Below are 26323 nucleotides of genomic sequence, written 5' to 3'. Positions count from 1 at the left end.
AAGGACAGAATGGCAACTAAATAGTAATATTCCGTCTTATGATGTGGAATAAAGATCCTATATTATCATATTTTGGACCTGCGTATTCCCATGAATTTAAAGTTCTGCTTGGAAATTATTTAATACTATGGGTTTTTATTTGTTGATTAAACTGTTTAACACGCTAGCGCCTTCGCACTGAAGCATCCCGATAACGAAATTACTGAAATTTATGATCGCTTCCGTAGAAATATCTCGTAACAAAACGAAGTTATAAGATACCCATACAGATGTGGAACAGTTATATTTTTGATGAGGTTTCTCTTGACCTCGAGACTGTTACAACCAGGTGACAGAATTCGTTGTCAAATGTGACTAATGTAACTAGCTATTTATACATATATACACACACAAATATATATATATATATATATATATATATATATATATATACATATATGTTTCCCACGATATAAAGAGGCTGCGCCCGAAAAAAAAAGACCAGATGGGCTCGCAAACATTCTCTAGCTGTATTTTGTAATGCACCGACTTTACAGCTCCCTATCCACAACCTTTCCATGGTTTACTACAGTGATTTCATATGCCCTGGTTAAGTCAATCGAAAGAGCGTCGACCCCAATATGCCACAGCGTTCCTATTCATTCTACCGTCCAAAATAGTCAATATTCAGATACTCTTGTGTACGTTTATACATATATATATGATTCGTTGGCAGCAACATTTTCACATTCCCCACGAGCAAAACCAGTATGAAGAATTAATATTTCCCTCTAGTTTCCACACCGTGATTGTACCTTTACGGAATCTATGCATTAAGGATTGTAAAGCAGTAACTGGAGGGATTACAGAGGGTTCCAGGGTTCTTTGCTAATGTTTATTTTCAAAGTGAGGCCAGGCCGTATTCCAGATTATCATCGCATGAAATTTGGTTTGGTAACTCAGAACATACAAGTGGTACATCTTCCAACTTAATTTTTTTTTTTTTCAGCGACAGGAACCGGAATCCGGATTCTTGGTACGAACCGGCTCCCTCAACCACCATAATAAACAGACGACACGACATCCCCTTACTCAATTCCTCTAACAGTCGAAAAAGTAAACGTACGTATTGCTCAATCGAGGTGAAATACTTGAACATGTTCAATTCATTGTTTAGAGAATTGTGAACTCAAGATGGTTCATGTAAATAAAGGTGTAAATGTGTTTCTAGCCAGCTGGACCTTCACCGGTGAATGTGAACTTCGTTATTATGAACATACCCTCCTTACAAAAGATCCTCTTCTTTTTTAAGTTGCAAAGATACAATTTCAGCTTCGTGTGTGCCATGTGATTTCTTATGTATGATGTATGTGAATAGTCTGTACCTGGCGAGCTGATAATACAGGACCTTGGAGAAAACCCACAGGCAGGAGAATAAGTATAATACGGTGTTATAGTAGTAGTGGTGTGGGTTATGAAGATCAGGGAAACTGTAAAAGTTAGGCAAACACTGAGACACTTGTAAAACCGGCCATAAAATCGTATCTTTTTATTGAAAAATTAACAGAATCAATGTAAAACCTCACCCCAGGCAACTTCGATTTATTCGAAATCAACATTGCAGTCGAATGGCAGACACACTTATGATTTAACATCATACTACCTCACCAACCTGAACGAAAACACTGCACACCGCCTGGTGGTTTGCACCCTAAATCCACAAACAAAAACTGGTTGCCATTCCAGCAGCAAACCGCATTGTTTGTATATTTGTACTATAAATCCAGGATCCTAGAGGTTTAGGTAGATCTTTTACAAGCGTTTTTCCTAGTTTTAAATTAATCCACATTCGCAGATCTTCATAACATTCACCACTTGTCACATAAAGTATTCCAAAGAAAAGTATAATGCTGTGCTCTCATATTTTGTCCTGAAAACTACACAACCATTGCTGAAAAAATCACTCTTTATCTAAGCCCAGAGCTTTGTGCAGCTAAACTGGACTCAATTCATAATTCAGAGGAAGAAAAACTAAAATCTTACTGTATCAAAAGATTTGGATATAAGAATAATGGTACTTAATTAATTTGGGAAAATTATGATGAACCTTTAGTAGATGAATACCTCCAAGCTGTTTGTTTTAAAACTTGATTAAAAAATGTACTGCATTTTCAACTAGATAATAGACCCAAGTTACAAAATTGTTGGGAGAGCTATGCTTTTTCAGGAAACCTTTCTGGTTAATACTTAAGTACAGCTTTGTACAGTGATGTGCCGTTTGACTGTCCCTTTATATTAATGATTATGTTGTCTCTAAATAACTCATTCTGCACTCAACACATCATTATTTCCATGTACTTCATCCACTGTGTACTGACAGCAGCCTTTTATAAAACAGATAATTGTTTATTCTGAATTATTCATCTTCAGAAAATAACTTGAATAAAACATTTGCACGGCAGCAGGATATTCTCCTGTTTACAGAATTTCTGTACATTTTGTAATTACAGAGACTAGCAAAAATTAATTTATACTTCAATATCTATTTTCTTACCCTGTAATTTTTGACCCCGGTGACGTGTGCAATTAAACCAAAAGGCTCTTGACCCATGTCTTTAAATAATAAGTTAAGAATAATAGTTAAAAAGGAAGATGAAAAATTATGGAAATCATGCTGTGATTATATTCACAATAGTGTGCTTCAGCCTAACGCTTATGCCTTAATTAGGGAGTAGTAGTCAGAAGGAACATTAGGTAGAAAATACTGCAAATACTGCACTAGAGTTGCCGTCTGCCAGTGGCGTTAAGGGTGAGGTTCTTAAGGCTAAGAAGTGGCACTGGATTTTACTAGTTATGGAAACTTGCCATGACCACCTCTTTAAGGAAGTTCCAGTTGGTAACAGGTGTCAGAAATATAGACAAATGTACATATAGCGTCTCATATTTGTTCCACAAAAGGTGGATGTTACAAATGCTTGAGAGCCCAGCGTTTAGATTTCTTAATATATTGTACCTTACATGTGATTAGAATTCAGATGTCTCCTATGGATGATGACATTTCTGTACTGTATAATATTAAAATGCATGTAAGTTCAAGGGAAGAATCAGACTTCCTTGACCTCTGAACATAAATTCAGGAAATGTTTAGATATCAGTAAAGTGTTTTTAAAAAACTCCATTTAGGATTCTTGATTACCATAGCATAAACATCAGCTACATTGTTGAAATCATTTGATTTAGCTACACCAAGTTTTGAGCAGTGTGTTGTAATATCAACAGCAAATATGTTATCCCTCAAAATAAATTTCTAAATTTCAGATTAGTTGCACTAAAGAAATAGTTGACATGTTTCGTTTCTCATCATCACGGACCTGTTTGCTTTGTAGTAGGGCATCATCGCTGCTTACTCCTAGTAAAAAACAAAAAAATACTCTCTGCCATTTCAAAACATCTAGGGGATGTCCTCAACAAGCTAAAACTTCGGTTCAGTGTTCTGGAGTGTCTTCACGTCGCAGCTTCAGTGTGGGTTGTACATTAAGAGAAAGTGATAAGAACGACATTGACTTTTCTCAAGATCCAGAGGTCAAGAAATGGATGAAGGAGATGCAAGGTGATTTTTCAAAGGAAAATGCTGAAAATGAGGATGAGAAATATTGGGAGAATCAAAGGCAACATGAGGATAAGGAACATGATCAAAAGAATAAAGAATGCAGGATTAACAGTGATAATGCAGCAATGCAAAATAACCGTCTTTCAAAGGAAGCTAATGACCATTTAGAACATAGGCCATCAGTGAAATGTAAGTTCAAAATGTATTTTTGAGACTTTGTTTTATATGATAATACCTGCAGTGTTTTGAAAGGGTCATATGTATTGTTCCCCAAATAATATCAGGTATTGTGAAAGATAATAATTTTCTTAATTTGTTGTATACCCTTTTGATATTCCAGCATGGGCCAAGAACATTTCCCAGGAATTTGAAATGTTTGACTCAAAGCCATCTCCGATTATATATGACTATCATGAAGAACAACTTCGAAGGGAAGAGGGGATTGCTGCAGAGATAGAAGAAAAGGAAGAAGAGGAGATTATCTTAGAACGTAAAATATAACTGTTTTTGGTATCTAAAAGTATTCATGGCCTGGCCTTTATGTGTTCTTTTGTGTGTGATTGAAACCTTTGGGAAAAATAAATATAGTTTCAGTTTCCAATGTTCACTCTTGAATCTGAGATCAGGTATTCATGATGTATTTGTGTGTTCAGTGGTTCACTGGGTTAGGATACTTTCTTGAATGTATTCTAAAAGCCTTTGCCACAATGCCTTTAGATATTCGTACCTGGCATAGTTTTATTGAAAGTCACTCATTTTTAGACTTTCTAACAAAAGGCAAGGCTTGTCTTGTTTCTTGCATCATTCTGATTGTGCCTTGATTACTTTTTATGAGTATTTGATCAGTTCATCACATAATTTCAGTATTATGTACAAACAAAATAAAAAACATTTCAGTTTCTTTTCTCATTCTGTACTGTACTGTTTGAAAGAAACATCATCAATCAGTTGTTCCTGAATACTGGCTTTTATTAAAAGAGCCAAACTCCATCCCTACAAATCATCTCTTTCCTTTCTTGCTCCAGTTCTTGTATTCTTTAGATAAGTGTTCCATGGAATATCCTTCTAGTATGATAAAAATAATAATAATAATAATAATAATAATAATAGCATGTCAACCCAGGTATACTGCATTGTTCCAATTCACTATTCCTTGCATGCCTCTCACCCTTCTGTATGTTCAGGCCCTGATCGCTTCAAATCTTTTTCGCTCCATCCTTCCACCTCCAATTTGGTTTCCTGCTTCTCCTTGTTCACTCCACCTTTGACACAGATCCTCTTTGTCAATCTTTCCTCACTCATTCTCTCCATATGTCCAAACTGTTTCAACATACCCTCGTCTGCTCTCTTGACCACACACTTTTTATTTCCACATCTTTCTCTCTCTCCCTCTCTTTACCTTTCATTACTTGATCAAACCACCTCACACCAAATATTGTCCTCAAACATTTAATTTCCAGCACATCCACCCTCTGTACAACCTTATCTATAGCCCATGCCTTGCAGCCACATAATATTGTTGGAACTACTATTCCTTCAAACATACCCACTTTTGCTCTATGAGATAACTTTCTCTCCATTTAGCTTGCGATGACTTCATAGTCTATGCTCTTTGCCAACCATTCATTGCTTTTTTCTGGCAGGTTCAGCTTCTTTCAGACCTTTATCCACCAACTTTCTTAAATCTTCATCATACTTTACTGCACCTCTTTCCACAACTTATATATGCAGTTCCATACATCTCCACGACAGCATTCTCAAACTTTCTTATCACATAAACCTCATCATGTGCTTTTGAATGCTCTTTCTATATTCAGCTTCTTGGAAGTTTTGCATTCATACAGCTTTCTTTCTCATCTTGTTTTATTTCTAGTAATATACCATCTAAAATGAAAGGCCAAGCTAAATACTACAATATGCTTTAACAAATCCCCTCCCAATCCTCTTAGACTACTTACCATATTCCTTCTTACAAGAAAAATGTCATGATCCTGTCAACTGTAACTGCTTTTATGAACATCTTTATGCATTCCTCTTATAATTGCAAACTGAGCTTTGGCATTACAAATAAATGATGCTATATAGATTTGTACACTTACTATCAGGCATTTGATCATTTTTTACTTGTGTCAATTCCTTTAATATAATCACAGTGCTTGCAAGATTTTACTTAACTACATATGCATAATGGCTGTGAACTGAGATCATTGTTCTAACTACATCATTTGCAGGTGGTGAGACAGGTGTATTTGACGTAGAGGAACTGGTAGACCTCTTAAAGGAACAGAATGCCAAGGATATTGCTGTTATACAGGTAAAGTCTTGTGAACTAGGTGAATTATCCATGTATCCTGTTATTATTCACTATTACTAATTTTGGTGATGGTCATCACCTAAATATTTAGATATTTTTATGCAATTTTTTTTAGCCTTCTTTGATACATTTTATGTAAGCTCATTTCTGCTCTTGAGGTAGTATTTTATGTTAATGATACTGGGATGGACAAGCCCCTTCCCGTCAAGACAGCTCATGTACCATCCTTCAACTCCTTTGCTGATTAGATACCATTATCATAGATTTAGGAAACAATAACATTGATAGAAAGAGCACAAAGGCCATGGCAGAATAATATCTCATTTCTCTGTCATAACAGGGATTCTACTACATAATTTATGATCCTAGACCATTTAGGTCTAAAGAAATTCTTAAAACGTTTTTGGATTACATTTCAGATGGTAAAATGGGCTCTTCCCCACAGGGCTTTTGGATGATTAGCTTAGATTTCCTGGATGTACAGTAGATGTTTCCAACAGTTTAGTTCAGTAAGTTCCCAGATACTCAGGCAAACCTTGTGAGGTGACAATTTGCATTCATTCCTTTCTAATGGGTAAACCAGTGAATTCCTATTGACTTTATTTCTAGCAACTGGTCATGCCATCTTCTGGGATGCATTTCCCAACAAAATTTGCAGTAACTCTGGCATAATTATATTTGTAAATAAATATAAAGGTGTAAACATCCATAAATAGTAACCATAAATAATGATTACGCCATTAGGATACTGGGTCACAAGCCTTACCCTTCGATGAACCTCCCGAACCCCTAATGCATCTGCTAGTCACCTGTAGTGCTATCACACAGCCATGTAAGTTATGTTATTGCACTTATTTCTAAACATCACTTTACATTTACATGCATTTCTTTCAGAACAGTGATGTGTCTACTCTGACATTGTGTCAAAGGCTTGTCCCTCGACTCTTCCTTCAGTTCCTTCCTGCCTTCACCGACCAACACCTGCCATGGTCTTCATATGTTAACTTCTGCTTTATATCATGGCCATACAAGTTATTTTAGTTCACTATCTATCTATATCTCTGATGCCTGTTCCAACTGGAACTCCCTTAAAGGGGTGGCCACAGCAATAGTCTCTCCATAACTAATAAACTCCAGTGCATTTTACAACACTTAGGGAATACTTGGGTAGTATTCTTTCTCCCCTGCCGGATGGGGTAGCACCAGGAATGGATGAAGGCATGCAAGTATGAATATGTACATGTGTATATACATATATGTCTGTGTATGTATATATGTTGATATGGATATGTATGTGTATGGGCATTATGTATATATATGTGGATATGAGAGGATGGGCCATTCTTAGTCAGTTTCCTGGAAAACAAAAACCCATTTTCAGTTTTTAATTATGATTCTGTTGGGAACATAACACGAGGTTGTCATTTTGTTGCTGAAAGACTGGGTATACGCATAATATAGCATTTGAAGCCCTATCAAATGGTGGAAGGAAGGCCTACAGCCGTTAGGGTAGGTGCATAAAGTCCACATTGCAACTTTTTGCTGTTACTTATTTTGATGCATACATGACTCCCAAGCAGAGGGGAAAACATTTTTCATTATTCACAGCTCCATCTATCTTCTTTGAAAGTTAAGGTAGAGTTTCTCTGTATTATCAAGGGGCAGAGTTAATTGTAATCGTCATACATTATGCAAAACACGTTCTGTGTATATTTCATGCAACTGGCAGAAACATGGCACTTCAAGCCAGTAGTGGACTTGCCAAGTATCAGTAAGAGTGAATAACCCACCCTCATATAGAACAGACTAACATTGCAAGGAGATATGTTTTCTTCTTTATTAAGTTAAAATGAAAAAATGTTATCATTAGAGCATTTACTTTCAGGTTCCTCAAGAGCTCAAGTATGTTAGCTTCTTTGTTATTGTTTCAAGCCATTCTCAGAGACATATCATTGCTCTCGCTGAGCTTGTTCGTCAGATTTATAAGTTGAAGAAACATAAACAAGATCCACCACTTCTTTTGGAAGGCATAAAAACAGACTGGGTTGCCATGGATATGGGTAAGAGACCACAAGATTTATATATATGTGAAGTGATTATTATAGTCAAGGGTATGAATTATGAATTTCCAACCGAGTCATTACATGAATACTCATCACTGTGAATGCTCCTATTGTGTATTTTAACAATGTAAATATTTAGTTCCTGAAATACTCAGAGACTTGGCATGGTTACCAGCCAGCTTTAAATTTAAGAAAAGGGGGATGCAAGTAAATCTATAATTCAAGATATAGCAATATTTGTATCTTAAATTTCAAAACTTTTAAGAATGGAGATATTGTTAGTTCTTGACTTTTTTTCTTTTCACTCCCAAAGAGAGGATGAAATATGATATAATGAAAGTTCATTTAATTTAATCACCTTATAAACTAGCTCTTAAAACTAGTTTGCCCATTTCTGTATATATGAAATAATTTATTTGCAATATATGCTTAAAATCTCTTCTTTTTCAATACAGGAAACATTGCCTTGCATATCATGAGGCCTGAATCGAGGGAAATGTATGACTTAGAGACTCTTTGGACAGTAGGATCACAATATGATGACAAATGTCAGCAGGCTGAAGAGAACCTCATGGACAAGTTCAAAATATCAGACTCAGTGACTGGGTTTGCAGCATCAACAATGTCTCCTGAGAATAAATCATTAGTGTAAACAGTAGATGGTAGTTTTATGAAGTTTCTCCTCTTAACTTTTGAAGAATAAATGTACTTGTTATACCCACTGTTTCAATGAAAGATAAAAGGAAACCCTTTACCCTGAATTGGCTCACATCTTAAATCAAAGGAAAATGAGAGCAAAAACCTTTTGGATAGCAGAGCTACATTATGACCAATGTCAGCAGTCAGTCAAGAACCTTGAGGACATACTCTATATGACCCTGTGGCTGAGTTTACAGCATTAACAATTTCTCCAAATAAACCAGTAATTTACACAGCATATACCAATATGCTTCTAATAACCTTTCTTGTGTACTGATTTATTTTTCCTTAAACACCTACTTCCTAAATTTTCTAATATACCTTATTCCAAAATATTGGTAAAATTATGCTGAGAGAAGCTTTCATGTCATAGAATTGCTCTGCCACACTGCTTGGCAATGCCTGTAACTGAGGAAGATACTAGTGCTCTATCCAAGTTAAAATAAGTGAAAATGTTAGTATGTGGGTGGAATAATGCTGATGCTGTCTTTGTTCAAAATATGACAAACTTATTAAGAAACAACAGTCTGGGAATGATTTGTGGTGGCACAAAACTTTGGTGTGGGCACTTGCATTGGTCAAGCAAAGCCAGATACAGTAGACAGAATTTTATTTTTTAAGCAGATCATATCATTCTGCTGCATAAATCAGAAAAGTTAAGTACAATGGTTAATGTGAATAGGAAAAGGATTCCAATGGTAAGGTGTGAATGCCAGTTTTCAAGAGATGAAAAGTCTCACAGCATGATTAGTCTGAATGAAGAAAGTGCATTAGTTATTCAAAAGTTTTAAGTACTTGAGATTGGTGATTATAAATGTACTAAGACCTGTGACGAATGAAATGTAAAAGTGTAGAGAATGTAAAATGCCAGGATAATGGAGTAATTACAAAATTTAAACATCAATCTTCCTTTGAATACATATTAAGCAATAAAGAGAGAACAATAGAGATAGATAAGCAACATAAGACTTATGAAAGCCTAATTAAAGATAAAAGGTGTGCAAAAAGGAATTAATAAAGCAAATGGATGATAATATTTCTCAGATGGCATGGTCATAAAGGAGGTAAGGTAGATGATATGAGAAAAAGATTTATTACAGTATGCCTTAAAGAACAAAAACAGAAAGGATGCAAGAAGATGGATGAAAGCAGAGTGGGCAGTAGAGGGCAAACGGATATTTAAGATGATGACTTTTGTTTATAATGTTTTGATGTGTGAAGATGAGTGTATAAGAAAACATCATGCATACGTTTAAAGAGGTTAGAAATGAATCAAGTAGTTGCTGGAGCAATGTGCAAGGCTTTGCTCAATCAACATAGGATACAGCTTGACAAAATGTGTAAGGACTGTAAAGTCTCAAGCAAATGTGAGGGGAATAAAACTGATACACAGACAGACTGACAGGGGTTACAGACCTAGATAAGAGTACCTATGTTTAAATTATGGCATGTGGCAGGACTGACACAATGTTCAACACATATAGTAATTGCTTAAGAATAGTTAGTGTCTGTCTACATGCACAATGCATAGCTGTGAATCTTGTGTTCATTTGGAAAATTTTTTTGCAATCAGGATAATCTAATCTTAACTGTTCCAATATTCACTCCCTGCAGGTATACTATTTCAGCTGGCTTAATATTAAGAAATTTCTCCATCTTTTTCACTGTGCTTTAATTGATGTTGTACACCAATTTTCTGAAATATTTTTGGGAAATCTTGCAGAAAGTATTAATTTATTTCTTCTAAGCACATTTCTGGTATATATTTGTTATTCCCCCAATCACTAGCCTAAGTAGATTATCATGTACCTTATCTTCCTAGTATAAATAACTCAAGTTTTTTCAACATTCTTGATAGTCCATTTGTTCCACTCCCTTGGTTGTGCCACTGAAATGTTTCTGAATTCTAGTTCATTACTTTCAGCTTGTCTTGTTGGTGATCATACAATAATATTCAATTCTGCTTATGTATGCAACAATGAAGGTTCTCAGTCTCACTCACTCATTACTTGCAAATATTTTCTCAATGTAGTCTTAAAACGATGTTAACTGAAACCCAGCAGCATAGTTTCGAGAAAGATAGCAAGACTAGCATCCCCAAAAAGGAGTGAGTATTATGATTCTTGGCACCATCACTATGAAGTCAAGAAAGTACTACTTCCCTAAACAGCTACTATATCATCTACTTCCACTTCTATGACTCATTTACAATTTTTAGTCACTCAAGAAATTTATTCAAAAACTGTCGTCAGAGTTAAATTCTTAAAGGGATTTGTTTATCAAATCTTTTATTATCTACTGAAGAAAATGTGCAATTGTTAGTAAACCTATGTGTTATATTTTCCATATGATGGGTGTCGCTGCATTTTAGAAAAGGCAATTGGTGATGTTAAGGCTGTTTGGGTTAAATGAGATGTAAAAGGTTGAGACACTTGGTTAACAGGTCGAAGGTCTGGATAACTGCCACAGTAGCTAAAACTGGGATGTGATGAATGTGTGTGCTGAATTGGCTTTGAATATGCATTTGCTGACTGAACCTGACTAGGAGGTACCAAAGATAGTCGGTTCATTGAGCCCGAAACACTTCTGTTGGTAGAAAGAAGTGCATAAATAACAAATGAATAAATAAAATAGGGATATGATTTTTTTTCCCCAGCACGATATGAAAATTCAGAATGCCATATAAAACATAATAATCTGTGGAACTATGTGTCATCAAAGCCAACAATGAATCACATAATAGACCAGGCCTGTTTTTCATAGTCAATTTAAACTAGACCAGAAAACTATTAAATGAATTTCTGATGAAAAAACATATAAATATAATGCATAATACAGTAGAGAAGTGTTAATTTAGTCTAACATCAGTGTATCGTAATTAGCACCCTTCTGAATTTCATAAGGCAGATCAAGTACATACAGCCTCTTAAATCAACTTTATCCCAGTGTGTAATAATGCTTGAGATAATGTACATTTTCTGGAAACCTGGAGGGAGAGAAATAGGGGAAGAATGCATGGAATGGTGTATGTGAAGGAGGCATGTAAGGACAGGGATGAATGGAGACTTTTGCTGTGGCCATTCCCTTGATGGGAGTTCCCAAAGGGAATGTGCATCAGAGATATAGTAATCATGCTCTGCAACTTGTTACAACCCTTATTCTGTTTTCTGTCCCATGGTACCTTTAATACAACTAAATAAGCATCATACACCCAAATGGTATGCAATGCTAAAAATCTATTATTAAATCATTTTACATTCATGCTGTCTCCTATTACTAGCCAATCCATCCCAGCACTATTAACAATACATGAAGAAAATGTACTCTGAAGGATGCACCTCCCCTTATCTACTTTTGCATGTCATACTTTCACCACACAATTCCAACTGAAAATCTAAATCGATATAAGTTCATATGGACATTTTTGTGAAGGGGTCATGATCAATAGGTTGTTCTGATATGGAATTATTCGGCAATTTTGCACTCCTGACTGTAATCAACACCCTTATGTCCCAGGCATAACTAAAGCAATAGTTAGTACAAGCATGATATGCAAGAATTCCTTGTACCCCAAAAGAATTTTAATACTTAGTTGCTAAGGGTTTTCATGAGAAGATTTATGTAGCTAGGGCTCAACATACTAAGTGCTAAAGTTACAAGGCTTTGTTTAAATCCCCCAGTCAATACTTTGTATCTTGATGGTTGCTAAATGTACCTGGATTACTACAGGTGCTTAATTCAGAAAATACCATTCTCTGATGGAGTTCTGAAGTGTAAATGTGTGAATGTGTAAGTATGACTATAAGTAAATATGTATAAACTAACTATAAATAGTTGTGTGTAAATATATGTAAATATGTATAAAAGTAACCATAAATAGCTGTGTGAGTAAATATAAGTAAATACATATAAATAGTAACCATAAACAGCTGTGTGTCAATTGGTGAATTCACATTATAATGCTCACCTGCTGTACCTCTCCCCTTTCTCCCTTCCTCCTTCAAGCAATTTGTTTTAACTTTAGCACTATACCATAGCCACAAAAGTTATGTTTGCTCACTTCCCTGTGCATATCCTTTACATTTACATGTATGCTTTTCACAAATAATTCTATCATGACTGAATCTGCTTGTGGGGTTCATTCCCCTGATTCTCCTGCACTTTCCTCAGCCACCCCATCACCTCTGTCAGGCAATGTACTCCTTAACACTATACCACAGCCATACAAGAAATGTTTGCTTAGTTGTTTGTACATATTCTTCATTTATACAGCTATTTCTTTCACATTATAATGGGAAACCGAAATGTGAAGCTTTTTTTTCCCAAATCCTGCTTGCAAAATTGCAAATCATTCAGCTTTTATGGATTACTAACACAATGTACACTAGCATTACATCGTCAAATTCTTACATTTAATGTAGAATTTATGTAACCACACTGGCAGTTGAGGGAACCACTTACCTCATTGGTGAAGGTGTCCTAGATGGTGAGGGATTAGCAGTCCTGTAGCAGCCAACACCTTCAAACATATTTGCCTGATTTTAGTATACATGCCTAGATTAATCACAACAAAGTACATACTGACTTGAGTAAAATCATAATACTATTATTTCCCATATATTTAAAGGCTAAGTATTGTTAGTGAAACCATCATCTAACTGAAGCTCTAGAAAATTGGCCAATTTCCCTTCTAATCTGTGAGCAATGTAAGGCACAATGTGTTCTCAAATATTCTGTTTTATGGGTCAGTTCTGAAAAACTGACAAAACAAATAAACAAGGATAAAAGTTGTCTATAATACTAAACCCAATTCCCTCCCACTATACACTGACCTTCAAATATTATACATACCTGGTCTAGTAGGTGTATGTGAATTGTCATTTACATGCAGTACTTGAGGCTGTTGGTTGGCATGAAGATAAGGAGGGGGTGGGGAAGAATACTGGCTGACTGGAGTTCTAGCACCTTGTATTGCACCATATGCAATGGTATGAGGTAAGGTGGTAGCTGGCATATTAGTCGGGCTATGTCTATTTACTGCAGATTCTTGGCTTGTTCTAACTAGAGAGAGGCGGCCTGGGCTGATTCTGGCTCCCCCAGGAGACACCTGCAGTCCATTAACTTGCTATGAGAGAATGTGAAAAAGTGAAAGTAAAACAGTATCTTTACAAAATTGATTTTGAAGTTTCACAACCCGTTCCTCCTCCAAAGGAGGAGTCCATTAACTTGCTATGAGAGAATGTGAAAAAGTGTAAGTAAAACAGTATCTTTACAAAATTGGTTTTGAAATTTCACAACCCGTTCCTCCTCCAAAGGAAACTTTGTGAGCAAAGAATGTGCGAGGCCAATGAGTCCATTTAGCCTCTCTAAACCCAAAGTCTGCTTTGATTTAATTCCATGACTGAGGGAATGGGTTTCAAATCCCCTAAATTGAAATTCCCTCATGAGGACAGGGTCACTCAAAGCAACTGGTCTTAAATTTGACAAACCCTTGTGTATGCTTATCTGACATCCAACCACCACAACCATTCACAGCCTGATGACCATGTGGTCCAGGGATCATAGGGATACCAGACACTCTATCTCACTTTTGCAGGATTGGTAGTAATGAATGACTTTACATTTCAACTTCATGGAACAATTTTTCTGACTCTTCATCTTACCTTTACAAAATTACAGGCAAGAAATGAAATCAAATCACACTTTTGTGCTGTAAGAGCCTTTAGGTACTTAACTTTGTGAACAATATCTTTTCTTTTTATGCTTACCTTTGGAGAGTTTTTCTTTTGGACTGGTAATCTTGGATAGGGTTCCAGTGAAGAAGAACCAATTCCTCCTATACCTCCCTGGCAAGACATCATACTACGAAGATTCTGGTTTTCACTGAAATAAATATTTGCTACCGGTTGTAAAGCTGCAGTTTATAGAATAATACACATAAGAATGATATAAGGTCGAAATAATGAGACACCTATAAGGAGCTTTTATTACTGAAACACTTGTATGTGAAGTAAAAAGAGGACTTAGAAAGGGTAGAAAGTGTGCAAACCACATTTTTATAAGAGAGGAGGCAGTGAAGAGTTCTAAGGAACTGTATGTCTTGGATATCAAAAAAACTTTTTCTCTGCCAGAGGCTGGGCACCAAGAAAATATGACAATACATGCTTGTGTGGGTAGATGTTACAACGTTTTACCTACTAAAATAAGATGTACCCAAGAGGATTCGTCCCCTTCAACCGTCATAAAACATAAGAAGCTGGCAGATACACATTCAGAGTGACTCAACAACCTGTTACTATCAGGAACCAAGAAATGTTTTTTTTGTACAAGAGAGAGGGAAAGGAAGGGAAGGGAAAATATAAGGAAGCACAGAAACACGTGGTTTTTCATCCTTCAACACCTACACTTCTCAACAATAAGGCAGAGTTCTCAAAGCATCTAACATTCTTAAATAAAGAAAACTGCACTTAAACAAAAATCAAAGAAAATACCTATCCAGAATGAATATACTGCCTGTGTTAATTTAAACCCAGCAACAATTGCTTATTTTAAGCCATGAAAACAAGGTCAACCACAGATAAACTGAAGTACTGCTGAAAAATGGTGTTTGACAAATGACAAGGACCTATTCAGATATAATCTTACCCAACAATAGGCTCCTTGACCCTTTCACTAGAACAAGCATGTGACCATGTGCCCCTCTCCTGTGCTGCTAATTTCCTTGCCAAACAACCATTTTAAAGCTTTGTAAAATTGTTTGGCAATATCACTTGATACACTTTGCTATTTCATTCAAAAGAACCTCTTCATTCATAAATACCACTATTTTGGTTCAAAACTTTGCTAAACTGTTACAAAATGAGCAACTTTGAAATTTTCAGCATGGAGTACACGGTGACTAGCAAAAAGATGCCCTTCTCCCATCAACTAAGACAGCAATTGCTTTTGAATAAACTACAACAGCCCTGTCTGCTGGCAGGTGAGCATTTCAGTGGAAAATACCACTGGTAAATTCAATAGCCTGTATGATAAAAATGAAGGAACATTAGCTGGATCATATGTGAGGACAATTCCCCTGCAGACACTGGTAATGACAAATTGGTAAGAAATAAACACACTTCCATATATTTTCATAAAAAATTCCAATATGCTGTATAACCATCAATTCTATCTACAGTATCCAAAGAAATGAATCTAAGGAACTAGTCCCAAATAGTACTGCTCTTACATCTGAAGTGGTTCTAGCTCTGCAACCTTTCTTGACAGAGCTGAACTGAATGCAGTCTGACTTATCAACTCTCGCAAGCTAATTTCAAAACTTGACCCACTTGCCCAGTACTACATTGTTGGTTCACTTTCCTGTTTAATTTTTTGCTTCTGAGAGCTAGCTGCTTGTGTGCCCCAACCACTAGTGAGACCACATAATACTCAGTAGGCTGCTGCATCACAAGATTACTGTAGGGCTATTGGCAATTCAAGGGTGTACTGTTTTGATAACTGTTTCTCTCTCAACACTTTGAAGCTTTGGAGCTCTCCACCTTCCCACATCTTTTAAAAGACAGTTTATTTTTCCCAAAAAATTCGTAAATATTTTCTTTTGTCTCTTCTTTTTCCCTTTCATTAACCTCTATATTTCAATTAAGGCCCAGCCTTGATGTGTACTTCTGTCCGTGACTGGAGACTCCAAAGTAAAAGAAAAAATAATAATAATAAAACAACTTTCATCATATTTCTAAAGACAGAGGACCTTTGATGAAAGTACATCACAAGCATAACATTAAAACTTTCATGTATAAGTTACCAAGTGACTGTATGAAACATTCTTTTACTTTCAAATAATTTCATAATGCATTCCATTATCATACTGACTGTATGAAACATTCTTTTACTTTAAAATAATTTCATAATGCATTCCATTATCATACTTACATCTCCAGTTCTTGTACTTTCAAATAATTTCATAATGCATTCCATTATCATACTGACTGTACGAAACATTTTTTACTTTCAAATAATTTCATAATGCATTCAATTATCATACTTACATCTCCAGTTCTTGGATACGTTTTGTTGCTGTAGTATACCTTCTTTCCAGCTCCTGCATATGGCTGGTGGTTGCTGAATGCTGCTTCTCAAGAACTTTATATTTCTGAAGCTGAAAACCAGAATCATTCCATAGAGATGCAGTAACTTTCTAATAAACAGTTTAGTGTTATGCAGTACAGTAAGATAATGAACAGTGAAATGGTATGGAAAATGGTATTTCGAATTAACATCATGTTACTGGGTAAGCAAATGAAAGGTTAGAAGAGCTACAAAAATATGACGAAAGGCATAACAACAGGTAGACAATGATAGGAGATGGACAGTTGCACTAAAAGAACTGATGAAAGCCAGATACATTTCATATAAATAAGCTACAGGATTGATTTTCCATTCCAAACACAAGACGCATTTGGTGTTATTACTATTTGCGTATTACAGGGAAAGAGTTTTACTCTTATGTTGCCCCATCTCTTAACCTTGTATATTTATACTATGCCTTAACTCATGTGTATATGTATACACAAAAGTCTGCCTAATCCAGGTATCCATTCACTGTCCAGCCCAAAGAGGAGGATGAACACCTAGGTTGAGTAGGGGCCCACTGCTGTGCCTATAAGTGCCAGACTTTAAACTTTAGGACATTATGAAGATTTGCCTGTTGATGTTGTTGTGCATATTCTAATGCCTAGATTATGGATGTTAACCACTTTCAGGATATTGTCAATGACTGATGAATTTATTTCGCAATCACATTCCAGTTTCAATCCATGAAATGAATCATACAACCTCAGCACGGCTTTGCTATCAGCTTCCCAGGAGTAGTGAAACACTACCATCAAAATGTTCAATACCTGTTAGTTTACTAATAAAATCTCTAAAACGATGGGCCCATGTATATCTTCTATTAAAAATTATGCCCAAACAATATGGAACCCTATTCATATGGAACAAGAATGCCTCCCAGTAATATATGGAATTTCTGATCTTTTAGTTAATCTTGTAAAATGTATATCTACAATTTTTTCTTGAAAAAAATTAAAACCAAACTTATGTAACCAATCGCTAAAATGTTCAACAGCAGCTTACAGTAACTTCAGATGATTATGTACAACAGATGTAGAAGCCATATCATCAACAAAGAGGGATAATTCAACTTTACCTGGAACAATGTCTACAACAATATCGATGGCAACAATGAAGCAAGCTACACTTAACATGCCTCTCTCCTTCACACTTTTTTTCTTATGGGAATTCTCTTCAATACTCACAACCAACCACCATCTTCAATTCTGTTTATCAAAAACTGTTGAATAAACCTTAATAGTTTGCCCTGAAGGCCCATTTTGTGCAATTAACTTATGACTCCATATCTCCAAGTACTATCATATGATTAAAGAATACTATTACTGTATGATGATAATTAGTAAATCCTTTCTGAAAGCTATGTAATATTTGTATCAAGAAGCCCATGGTACAGTGGAACTTTCGAAAACCATGTTGGAATGGAGTGATACAACTGTTCCCTGACATACTGGCATAGGTATGAGTCATGACATGTGTTTACTAATGTAGTCTGTTTACTCAAAAGTTTCTAAACCCCTCTGGTACAACTGGCACCATCTGATGCGTATGCAGCAGGGTGCAACTGGTGTCAATCTATGCATGTAATTTCCCACCACAATCTGAATTCTACACACACTGTAAGCTCTGTTTGCTGGACACAGATGGCAACCCAAATGAACGATGGTGGATGGTCATGAACCTTCTCCTAGGTCTCCCTACCTCCAAGGAACCCATCTCAGTGACCTCATCACATATATCATGAATTGCTGTGCTCCCAACACTTGTACTTGTGACTGACCAATCTGATAAATGATGTTTTCCCAATCTAGGCATGCATACTCAGTCTTAATTCATAAGAAATAATAATGGTTTAGACAAGTTTTGAGTAAATAATCATATAAAGTTTCCCAAGAAGGCTGTACCATACTCTTTATATGTTAAATGAACGAACTCTATTCACCAACTCAACACTTAATTCTTCACTCTACCACTAGACCAAAAAGTTCCTGTATTCTTTCACATAATTCCCTGACCATCTCTATGAAATTCAAAATATGGCAGCACCCATAAATACTTGTCCATATTTCTCCCATCATCACATGAGATTCCATCACCAAGTCACCTCTGATACTTCCAACACTTAACTAATCTAATTCCAAATCTATTCTGCTAACAATAGTACTAATTATTCATGATTCTTTCATGTACACTCAATCCACTCAACTTCACATAAAGGGCTATAACCAACATCATTCTTCCATGAATCACAATTATCCCTAACAATATAATCCCATAATCAGTCTACTTACAACTTTTCTGTGGAAAGAAACAAGTCTAATACGATGGTCTTTCTGAAACTCAAGAAGACGGTTAATCTGAGTGTAATGTCTCTTAAGTAATGCTGCTGGCTCCAAAAAGTACATTTCTGCATCTGGTTTCATCTGTAAATCAATTAAAAATCTTATCGTTAGTCAATATGCAATGATGAAGGATACAGTAACAAATATGTATGAAATCTGATTTTGATATGAAGCAAGACTCTTCAAAGCAGACTTTTGATGACATATGAACAAAGGATTTAATAATTCAACTACTCATCTATGCCCGACTATAGTTCTAGCATCCTTTAAGTCTGTTCTGGATACAGTGTTCATAACATCTATCTCAGTATGTGGTGGTTGGTACGATTATGAAAAATTAACTACAGCACAGATTATTCTATTGTACATTATTAGCTTACGCAAATTAATGATCTTACAAGCAAAAGGCAAACAATACATTCTGTGATACAAGTTTCATATAAACAGAAATCTTCACTGAAGTTAAGCCTTTGATGAGAGATGCAGTTTCTGAATAGATGAAAAGCCTACCTTTTAAAAGGAAAAAGGGGAAACATTACGCATTAGGAAACACATAAGAAGGCATATGCTCCAAAAGTTTGAGGTGACTGGAAAGAAACAGATATCACAATGGCTGATATTTAAGACACTAGTGGCCAAACAGTGACTGAGCAACACAAAAGCTTAAGCAGCATTACTGTGTTCCAGCTAAAGGCAGAGGCATAAAAGCAGCTAGCTTTTGGAAGAAGGCACTTTAGAAATATCTCCAGGAGTGAAAGAGAGAAAGAACTAACACAGTAGCAATAGCAAAGTGGGCTAAGTTTTCACAGACTGATTTAGTAAAATGATAAGCTGGACTGGACTACTCTGAACTTGATTCTGACAAGTAAGCATGAAGAGCTGGAGCTGCCCCAGAGATGAATCAGTCCCTTCTGTAATGAGACTGACTGCTCCAAAGAGAAGAATCCTTTGGTCATTGTCAAAAAATCCTCTATGTATAAGGGCAGTGAAAGATTTAGGAAGAGATGATATGCTACATATTAAACAATGAAATGTGCCTTGCAAGTCTGGTCTCTCTATTTGATGAATACTACATCACTGAGAAAGTCCAAAGGAATGAAATGAGAATTGTACCTAAACTGAGTGGAATAAGTCAACAAAAAAAGGAAACCCTTGATCTCCCTGTACAGGGAGAAAGGACAAAATAAAACAATAAGAGCCTATAAACTCACTCTAAGGGGAAAATGATACTGACACAAAAAAATTTGTTACGGTCAGAGGAGATTCTATAAGGATTTAAGTAGAAAAATTATTAGAAGAGACATGAGAAGTATTTCTTCAACTACGGAATATGTAGTGAGCATTTGACACAAGATAAGAGAAGATGAAGTAAATAGGAGTAGCATACAGCACTGGAAGACTTAAAAAGTCTATGAATGATAGACTAAGTTTAGAGTACAAATCTTCTTCCCAAGTGCATGCGTCAGTCTCACCAACCCTTAATTTCAGTCATCAAAGCACAAAGCACATGACACATCACAAAACAATTACACTCACTTATGAGAAAAGTAATGAAGCTACAGGATCTGGAAAACCAGCAAAGAAATCTAAATGGGCAACAGGAGCAATCAGATACACAACCAATGGAAGTCAAGTGCACTGAAAGGCTAAAAAGCATCAATGGAGTTTACCAGTTATGGACACCCTTTTGCCATGGCCACCCCCTTATGGGAACTCCCAAAAGGAACAGACATCACAGATATTGATGGATAGACAGATAGATAAACAGACTAAACAGTGACTAAGATGGAATACACTGAAAGGAGGCCTAATAATAAGTACTATCTTGAAGGAAACAAATGGCAGACACAAACATGCAAACGGGAAATGAGGTTACAATAATACCTAGCTTATCCCCATATCATTATTTACTGGAAAACAGTGGAGGTAAATTACTTAATGGTCTGAAAAGGATTCTCCCAGGCGCTAGAAAACTGGTTTCTTTAATCCATACAGTTACAGAGAATGTTTAAATAAGATAAACTTACTACCTGAACATACCTTTGATGATAACTGGATTAACTGACATTGTGAAGAGCATGCACTACACTTAAAGCGTGATTCCGCTGTTGAAAGAATTAAACTAAGTATTTTACACTGTCTCACAGCAGCATTTTTTAAAATAAATATTGTACAATTATGGAAAATAAAACAGGTTGAAAAACTGAGTTAAGGTTGATGAAAGTTAAATAAGCAAATAATTACGTTCCATGGGCAGGGCTTCTAACCAATCCATAAGACTTTACTTGTAAACTGATCACAAAACACCTTTCAGTTGTAGTTAGCTAACTGATTTTTGGCAATTCATTCACTTTCTTGAGCAAAATTCAAACAAATGCATTAGCTAAACATGGAAATACATACATAAATTTCAGGTTTTCAGATTTTACTTTGTCTTTATGTAAGTGTTATGTACAGATTCTGCTCATTGCTTCCAAGACTCATTCCTTAATGGATGCAGTCCACATTTGCGATAACATGGCTGCAAAACACATCTCTAAACCTACTTTCTCATTCTCTATCTTTTTCCAAACATTAAATTTCACTAAACATACTGGAAGTATGGTCTGAGATCTCTATCACATATCAAAAAGTATATCAGGATCTACAAACATATGTTCCTAATTTCAAAATCCTAAAATCAGTCTCTACAGACCCATGTGAAGAACAACTATCATAAATGAATACTCTGTAGTCAAATGATTTACCAAATACTTCGGAATAGTAACTATGGACAATCATGCTCCCAGCACTCAATCTTTTTAGTTCTCACTTAACCAATATCTAAGGAGTGATACACATGATTACTAACAATAAATTACTTTTATGTACACACTATGAACCACTAAAAAACATTACCTCATGTATCAGATTTATTTCCACCATGGAGAGGTAACACTCAAATGTCAATCATGTAATGGCAAGAAAGAATTTACTGACACACTATGATTTTTTTTCTATGATAATACATGCAAAGATATCAACATACCTTGTGCAAGACAAAGGTCACAAAAGATATGACCACAACTAGTAAGAGCAAATGTTCTTTCACTCTCATCTCCTGGCTGTCGACAACATGAATTGCAGTTAATCCAATCCATGTTGATATCATTAATCTCTTGGAAGTAGTACAATAATTCTGGAGATGAATGCATTAAATTTAGAAATTTGCAGAAAGTTACTTCATGCATTATGATTTAAAGATCTTGCTAGTGATTTAAGAAATATAAATAAAAAATTTGACAGATCCAAAACGAGTCATTACACTTGAATACCCTTTCAATGCGATACTGCTGGTGAGAAATGTCAACACGTACTGGGAAAAGCAACATCAAGAAAAAATGAACAATGGTTATCCTCCTTTACAATCCTCAAAAAGACTTGACAAATCAAAGGAAATACTCAATGAAAACGATGAAGGTACCATCAGAATGGTGCTGCCAGCAACAAGACTAGCCTTACTTGTTCATGTTAAACTACTGATGAGGGGCTTTAGCCAAAATGAAACTGGCTGAGAAAGTCTTGGATTCAAATGGAGGAAAATGACTGAAGGTATAGATGTCCTGAATATATTCAGCAATACTGTTAGTATCAAGATGCTCCTAAGTACACTGTATTCAAAGGGCAGATGCATCATCAATACATGATCATGCATAAATACCTAGAAACAGAATACATATGATCTAATACAATACTGTAACTGAGAAAAGTGGTCATGCTCTGCTGGCAGGGATAAACAGTTAATCTATGACAGAACAATGTGAAATGGGATTTCACATTCACCACATGAAGTTACAAGGGACTGTGTGATATATATTTAATGACAGAGTCAGTAGCTGAGTACCAACGAGATTTTGCCACGATGGCAGAACTCGCTCTTAGTGCACGCCACACATCCTGCTTAATGAATAAGACCACTCATCTCTACTGTTATATAACTATCAATTATGAGTCCATCAGGAACTGCTTTCAACCACATATCAAGTCTTCTTTTACGTGTTTTTGTAGCTGTTCCTTGTGTTTCTTATTTCGGCTTATAGCATAATGAATGGCCATTCATGCTTTCTTGTAGGGTTAGAACAATCAGATGTCAATGTAATAAGATTTTGTAAATTTTTCACAGCCCATTTGTTAACATGAGTAGTTGAAAGTAACATATCTAGGTACAGGTGTTTAACATTTTGTCCCAAATCCTTGTTCTAACATCATTTATGGCTTTGCAGATATGGTGTTTACAAATGTCATGTCTCTTCTTTTGCCCCTTCAATGCAAAAGTCTTGCTATTTGCTTTTCAGTGCAATTGTGTGTAACCATGCCATCAATCTAATATATCTGAAGGATTTCATTTACCTAGGCCCATGTGGATCCCAACCCACCTTAAGCTATCAATCACCTCTCCATCACTCAACTGCAGCTTACTTTATGTTAATAGAGCTAATGTTTAACTTAGACATGGTTCAACCAAAACAACTTACCAACAAGAATTTCAGTTCTAATAAGAAAACAGCATTAATATCACATTATACCCAAAAATTCTTTAAGAAACTGTACTTTGTGTTACATAAAATGTGTGTTTAGGCTCTGATATATGAAGACAGCATTGATTTACCAAATTAGATCATACATTCTTCATGGCTAAGTAATAGATTCTACAAGAGTTCCCCTCATTATCTAACCTATGGCATCAAAACAGCTGATGGTCAAACCGGACCCTAACACATCCCAATCTCACACCATTTTACCCCAGTAAACCTAACCACAATGAATATCAATATACACTTTCTGTTAACAGGGTGAGGCATATGATCTCATCTCCGAACTAAGTCCAAACAGATGTTCATATCCTGTGCAAACATTTGCCTCATACTGTTAATACTTTTTATATGAGGGTAAAGTTGCAGTTTTCATAGTAAAACTCACCTTAATTGATACACAATAACATACCAATGTCCACGTCCTCATGCCTCTCATTGAGACTCGCTAACCAATCATTCAGAATGGGATTAGACAATCATTTGCTGCTCTTATTTCACAAAGGTTGTGTATACGTTTTTCATATTTCAACCCAATGAAGTTTCACAACGCTGGTCCATAAATCACGTTGTGTGGCAAAGAATAACAGTATAGCCTGAGCCTTGAGGCAAAGGAGTAGCTATCAGAAAGTTAATTCTTGAGATGTCTAGTGACTGTAATTGCCGTCTGGAATAATAATTACTCGTAATGCAAACTGTGTTATCCTTGATAGTGTATGTCAGGTCTCACTGGCTAACGATATATCCTTCATCTTACCTTGGAAAAATTACGTTTCTTCAATGATTTTTGACCTAATTACATAAATTACCCTGTCTTCCAAACTCTTTTGACTTCTTTTGTCAAGACTTTTAATTTCGATTGGGAAAAAAATACACATCAAAGACATGAGACACTTCTACCTCAAAGCAAGAATGTAAATGAAATTTGTGTCTTTACCACCGTCCACTACCAACACCGTTACAGCACAAAGACCACAAGGATCAGAATGTGAGAATAAAATAAATTTTACTTTCCCACAGGCAGATAGTAACCACCACACAGACTAAACATCATGGTGAAAAGTTCATTAAAAAAAAAAGTCTGTATTCCTTTATGAAGTTCAGTACATAGACACATCTTGTGAGGGTTAAATATTACAGAAAAAAAAAAATTATAACAAAACTTCTCGCAAAGGATATCTGATGCCATCCTTCAGCTAATCAAGTTTCCCATCTATTCTTTTATCTTTCTTTGGGATCCTACAACTATAATCACGAAGACAAATAGCCATAAATCAAATTCTTAGGATACTTAACCTCACACCTACCTGTATTAACCTGGAATTACCTTGTAAATATAACCAGTCAACTTACTACCTTTTGCGAGGGTCTTTGGTGATCATACTTACCGAGCTTTCTAAGGTAAAATCTACAAGGAAAAGGATGCTGCTGCCTCATTGGAAGCACCCATCGCGTGCAGTAGCAAGTCTCTGTGATCGTTGGCGATTCAAGCTGTCTCTTTCGCGACATTCAACGATGTTATAGAGCCAACTTGCAAGCGAAATAAACTTCACTTTTCCGTACGCGTAACATATTCACCATTGCCACGTTTGCCAACATCATTCAAAATTGGGTAAAAAAAAATAAAAAATATCCGGGTATCTTTATTCTAGGTGAATATCATATGCTTTTGGCTGTCCTGTTGATTAATATATGGCCGGAAAATTATCTTATTTAAAGTGTTCATCTTTTACTTGTGAGTAGTGGTCATAGTTTTTTTTTTTTTGTCGTTTTGTAAATATCATTTCTCACATTGTATCTAAAAATCTTTTCATATTAGTTCTGTCTAAACAATTATTGTGATATAGTAAGAAAAGTGACTTACATATGGGTATAGTTTCAAAACTATTGAAAAAACTAATTTCTTGTGATCTTATGGTTCTCCATATTCGCTAGTATGACACACTAGCACCATTATAAGGCGAGAAAGTCTGGAGTTATATTCTAAAAAAAAACAAACATATATCATGTAGTGGTTCTAGACAAGAAAGAGGTGGATTGGAAGATAGAGTTTGGTATTTTGATGATACATCAACTCTCTCCATACCCCGGGTCTCCAGGTATTCCCGTTTTCAAGAATGTCTTCATTTGTATTAACAACTCTTTTTAGGATCATGTATTTCATATCTATCTATTGAAAAAGTTCCGTGACTTGACTGTATCAATACGTCAACTTAAAGGTTCATTATTTACAGTTTTATTTACTCAAATATTTCCGCAAAATGCTGCAGCAGACTATATCTTCGATGGGATTTATGCTTTTGCTTATCATGTAAATAAATGTTTCCTACTTTGATTAGCAAGGATGAAATCTTTAGAAAGGTGTTAATATCTACTATTTGCTTTAGGAAAAAATTATTTGTATAGTAATTTTAAGATACCAGGAGAGTTCAATCAGTTCCATGTTTTATTTTTTCATTTAGTAGAAACAGTGATAATAGAGACACTCTTCTACCTTAAATAAAGTTAGTATGTTTATCACTATATTTCTTTCGTATGTCTTAAAGTAGTACCTTTGCCTAGGAAGTTTCCTTTTACATTATTTTCAACCTTCTCAAGCTTTACATTTATTGGTAAGG

The 26323-nt window shown here is 35.6% G+C and overlaps 2 protein-coding genes across 4 annotated transcripts; one reads left to right on the top strand and one right to left on the bottom strand.

Moving 5' to 3' along the window:
* Positions 1-953: 953 nt before the first annotated feature.
* RsfS312 (ribosomal silencing factor RsfS-like protein, 312) lies at positions 954-8683 on the top strand. The gene is made up of 6 exons (XM_071669534.1): positions 954-1101; positions 3298-3778; positions 3930-4079; positions 5821-5903; positions 7789-7963; positions 8422-8683. Exons 2-6 carry the CDS (start codon positions 3325-3327, stop codon positions 8616-8618), a joined length of 1059 nt encoding a protein of 352 aa, XP_071525635.1. The 5' UTR covers positions 954-1101; positions 3298-3324; the 3' UTR covers positions 8619-8683.
* vilya lies at positions 6714-25285 on the bottom strand. 3 transcript variants are annotated; one of them, XM_071669533.1, is made up of 9 exons: positions 25094-25285; positions 22163-22312; positions 21175-21239; positions 19084-19215; positions 16711-16820; positions 14434-14548; positions 13517-13790; positions 13127-13184; positions 6714-6884 (listed from the first exon to the last, which is right to left on the bottom strand). In XM_071669533.1, exons 1-9 carry the CDS (start codon positions 25212-25214, stop codon positions 6854-6856), a joined length of 1056 nt encoding a protein of 351 aa, XP_071525634.1. In that variant the 5' UTR covers positions 25215-25285; the 3' UTR covers positions 6714-6853. The 3 variants fall into 3 exon arrangements, with proteins under 3 accessions (XP_071525634.1, XP_071525632.1, XP_071525633.1); XM_071669531.1 differs by lacking the exon at positions 6714-6884 and adding an exon at positions 9261-11251; XM_071669532.1 differs by lacking the exons at positions 6714-6884; positions 19084-19215 and adding an exon at positions 9261-11251.
* Between the last annotated feature and the right edge of the window lie 1038 nt (positions 25286-26323).

The sequence above is a fragment of the Panulirus ornatus genome, chromosome 14, assembly GCF_036320965.1.
Source record: "Panulirus ornatus isolate Po-2019 chromosome 14, ASM3632096v1, whole genome shotgun sequence".
Taxonomy (NCBI): Eukaryota; Metazoa; Arthropoda; class Malacostraca; order Decapoda; family Palinuridae; genus Panulirus; species Panulirus ornatus.
This window is presented reverse-complemented; position numbering and strand designations above follow the sequence as displayed.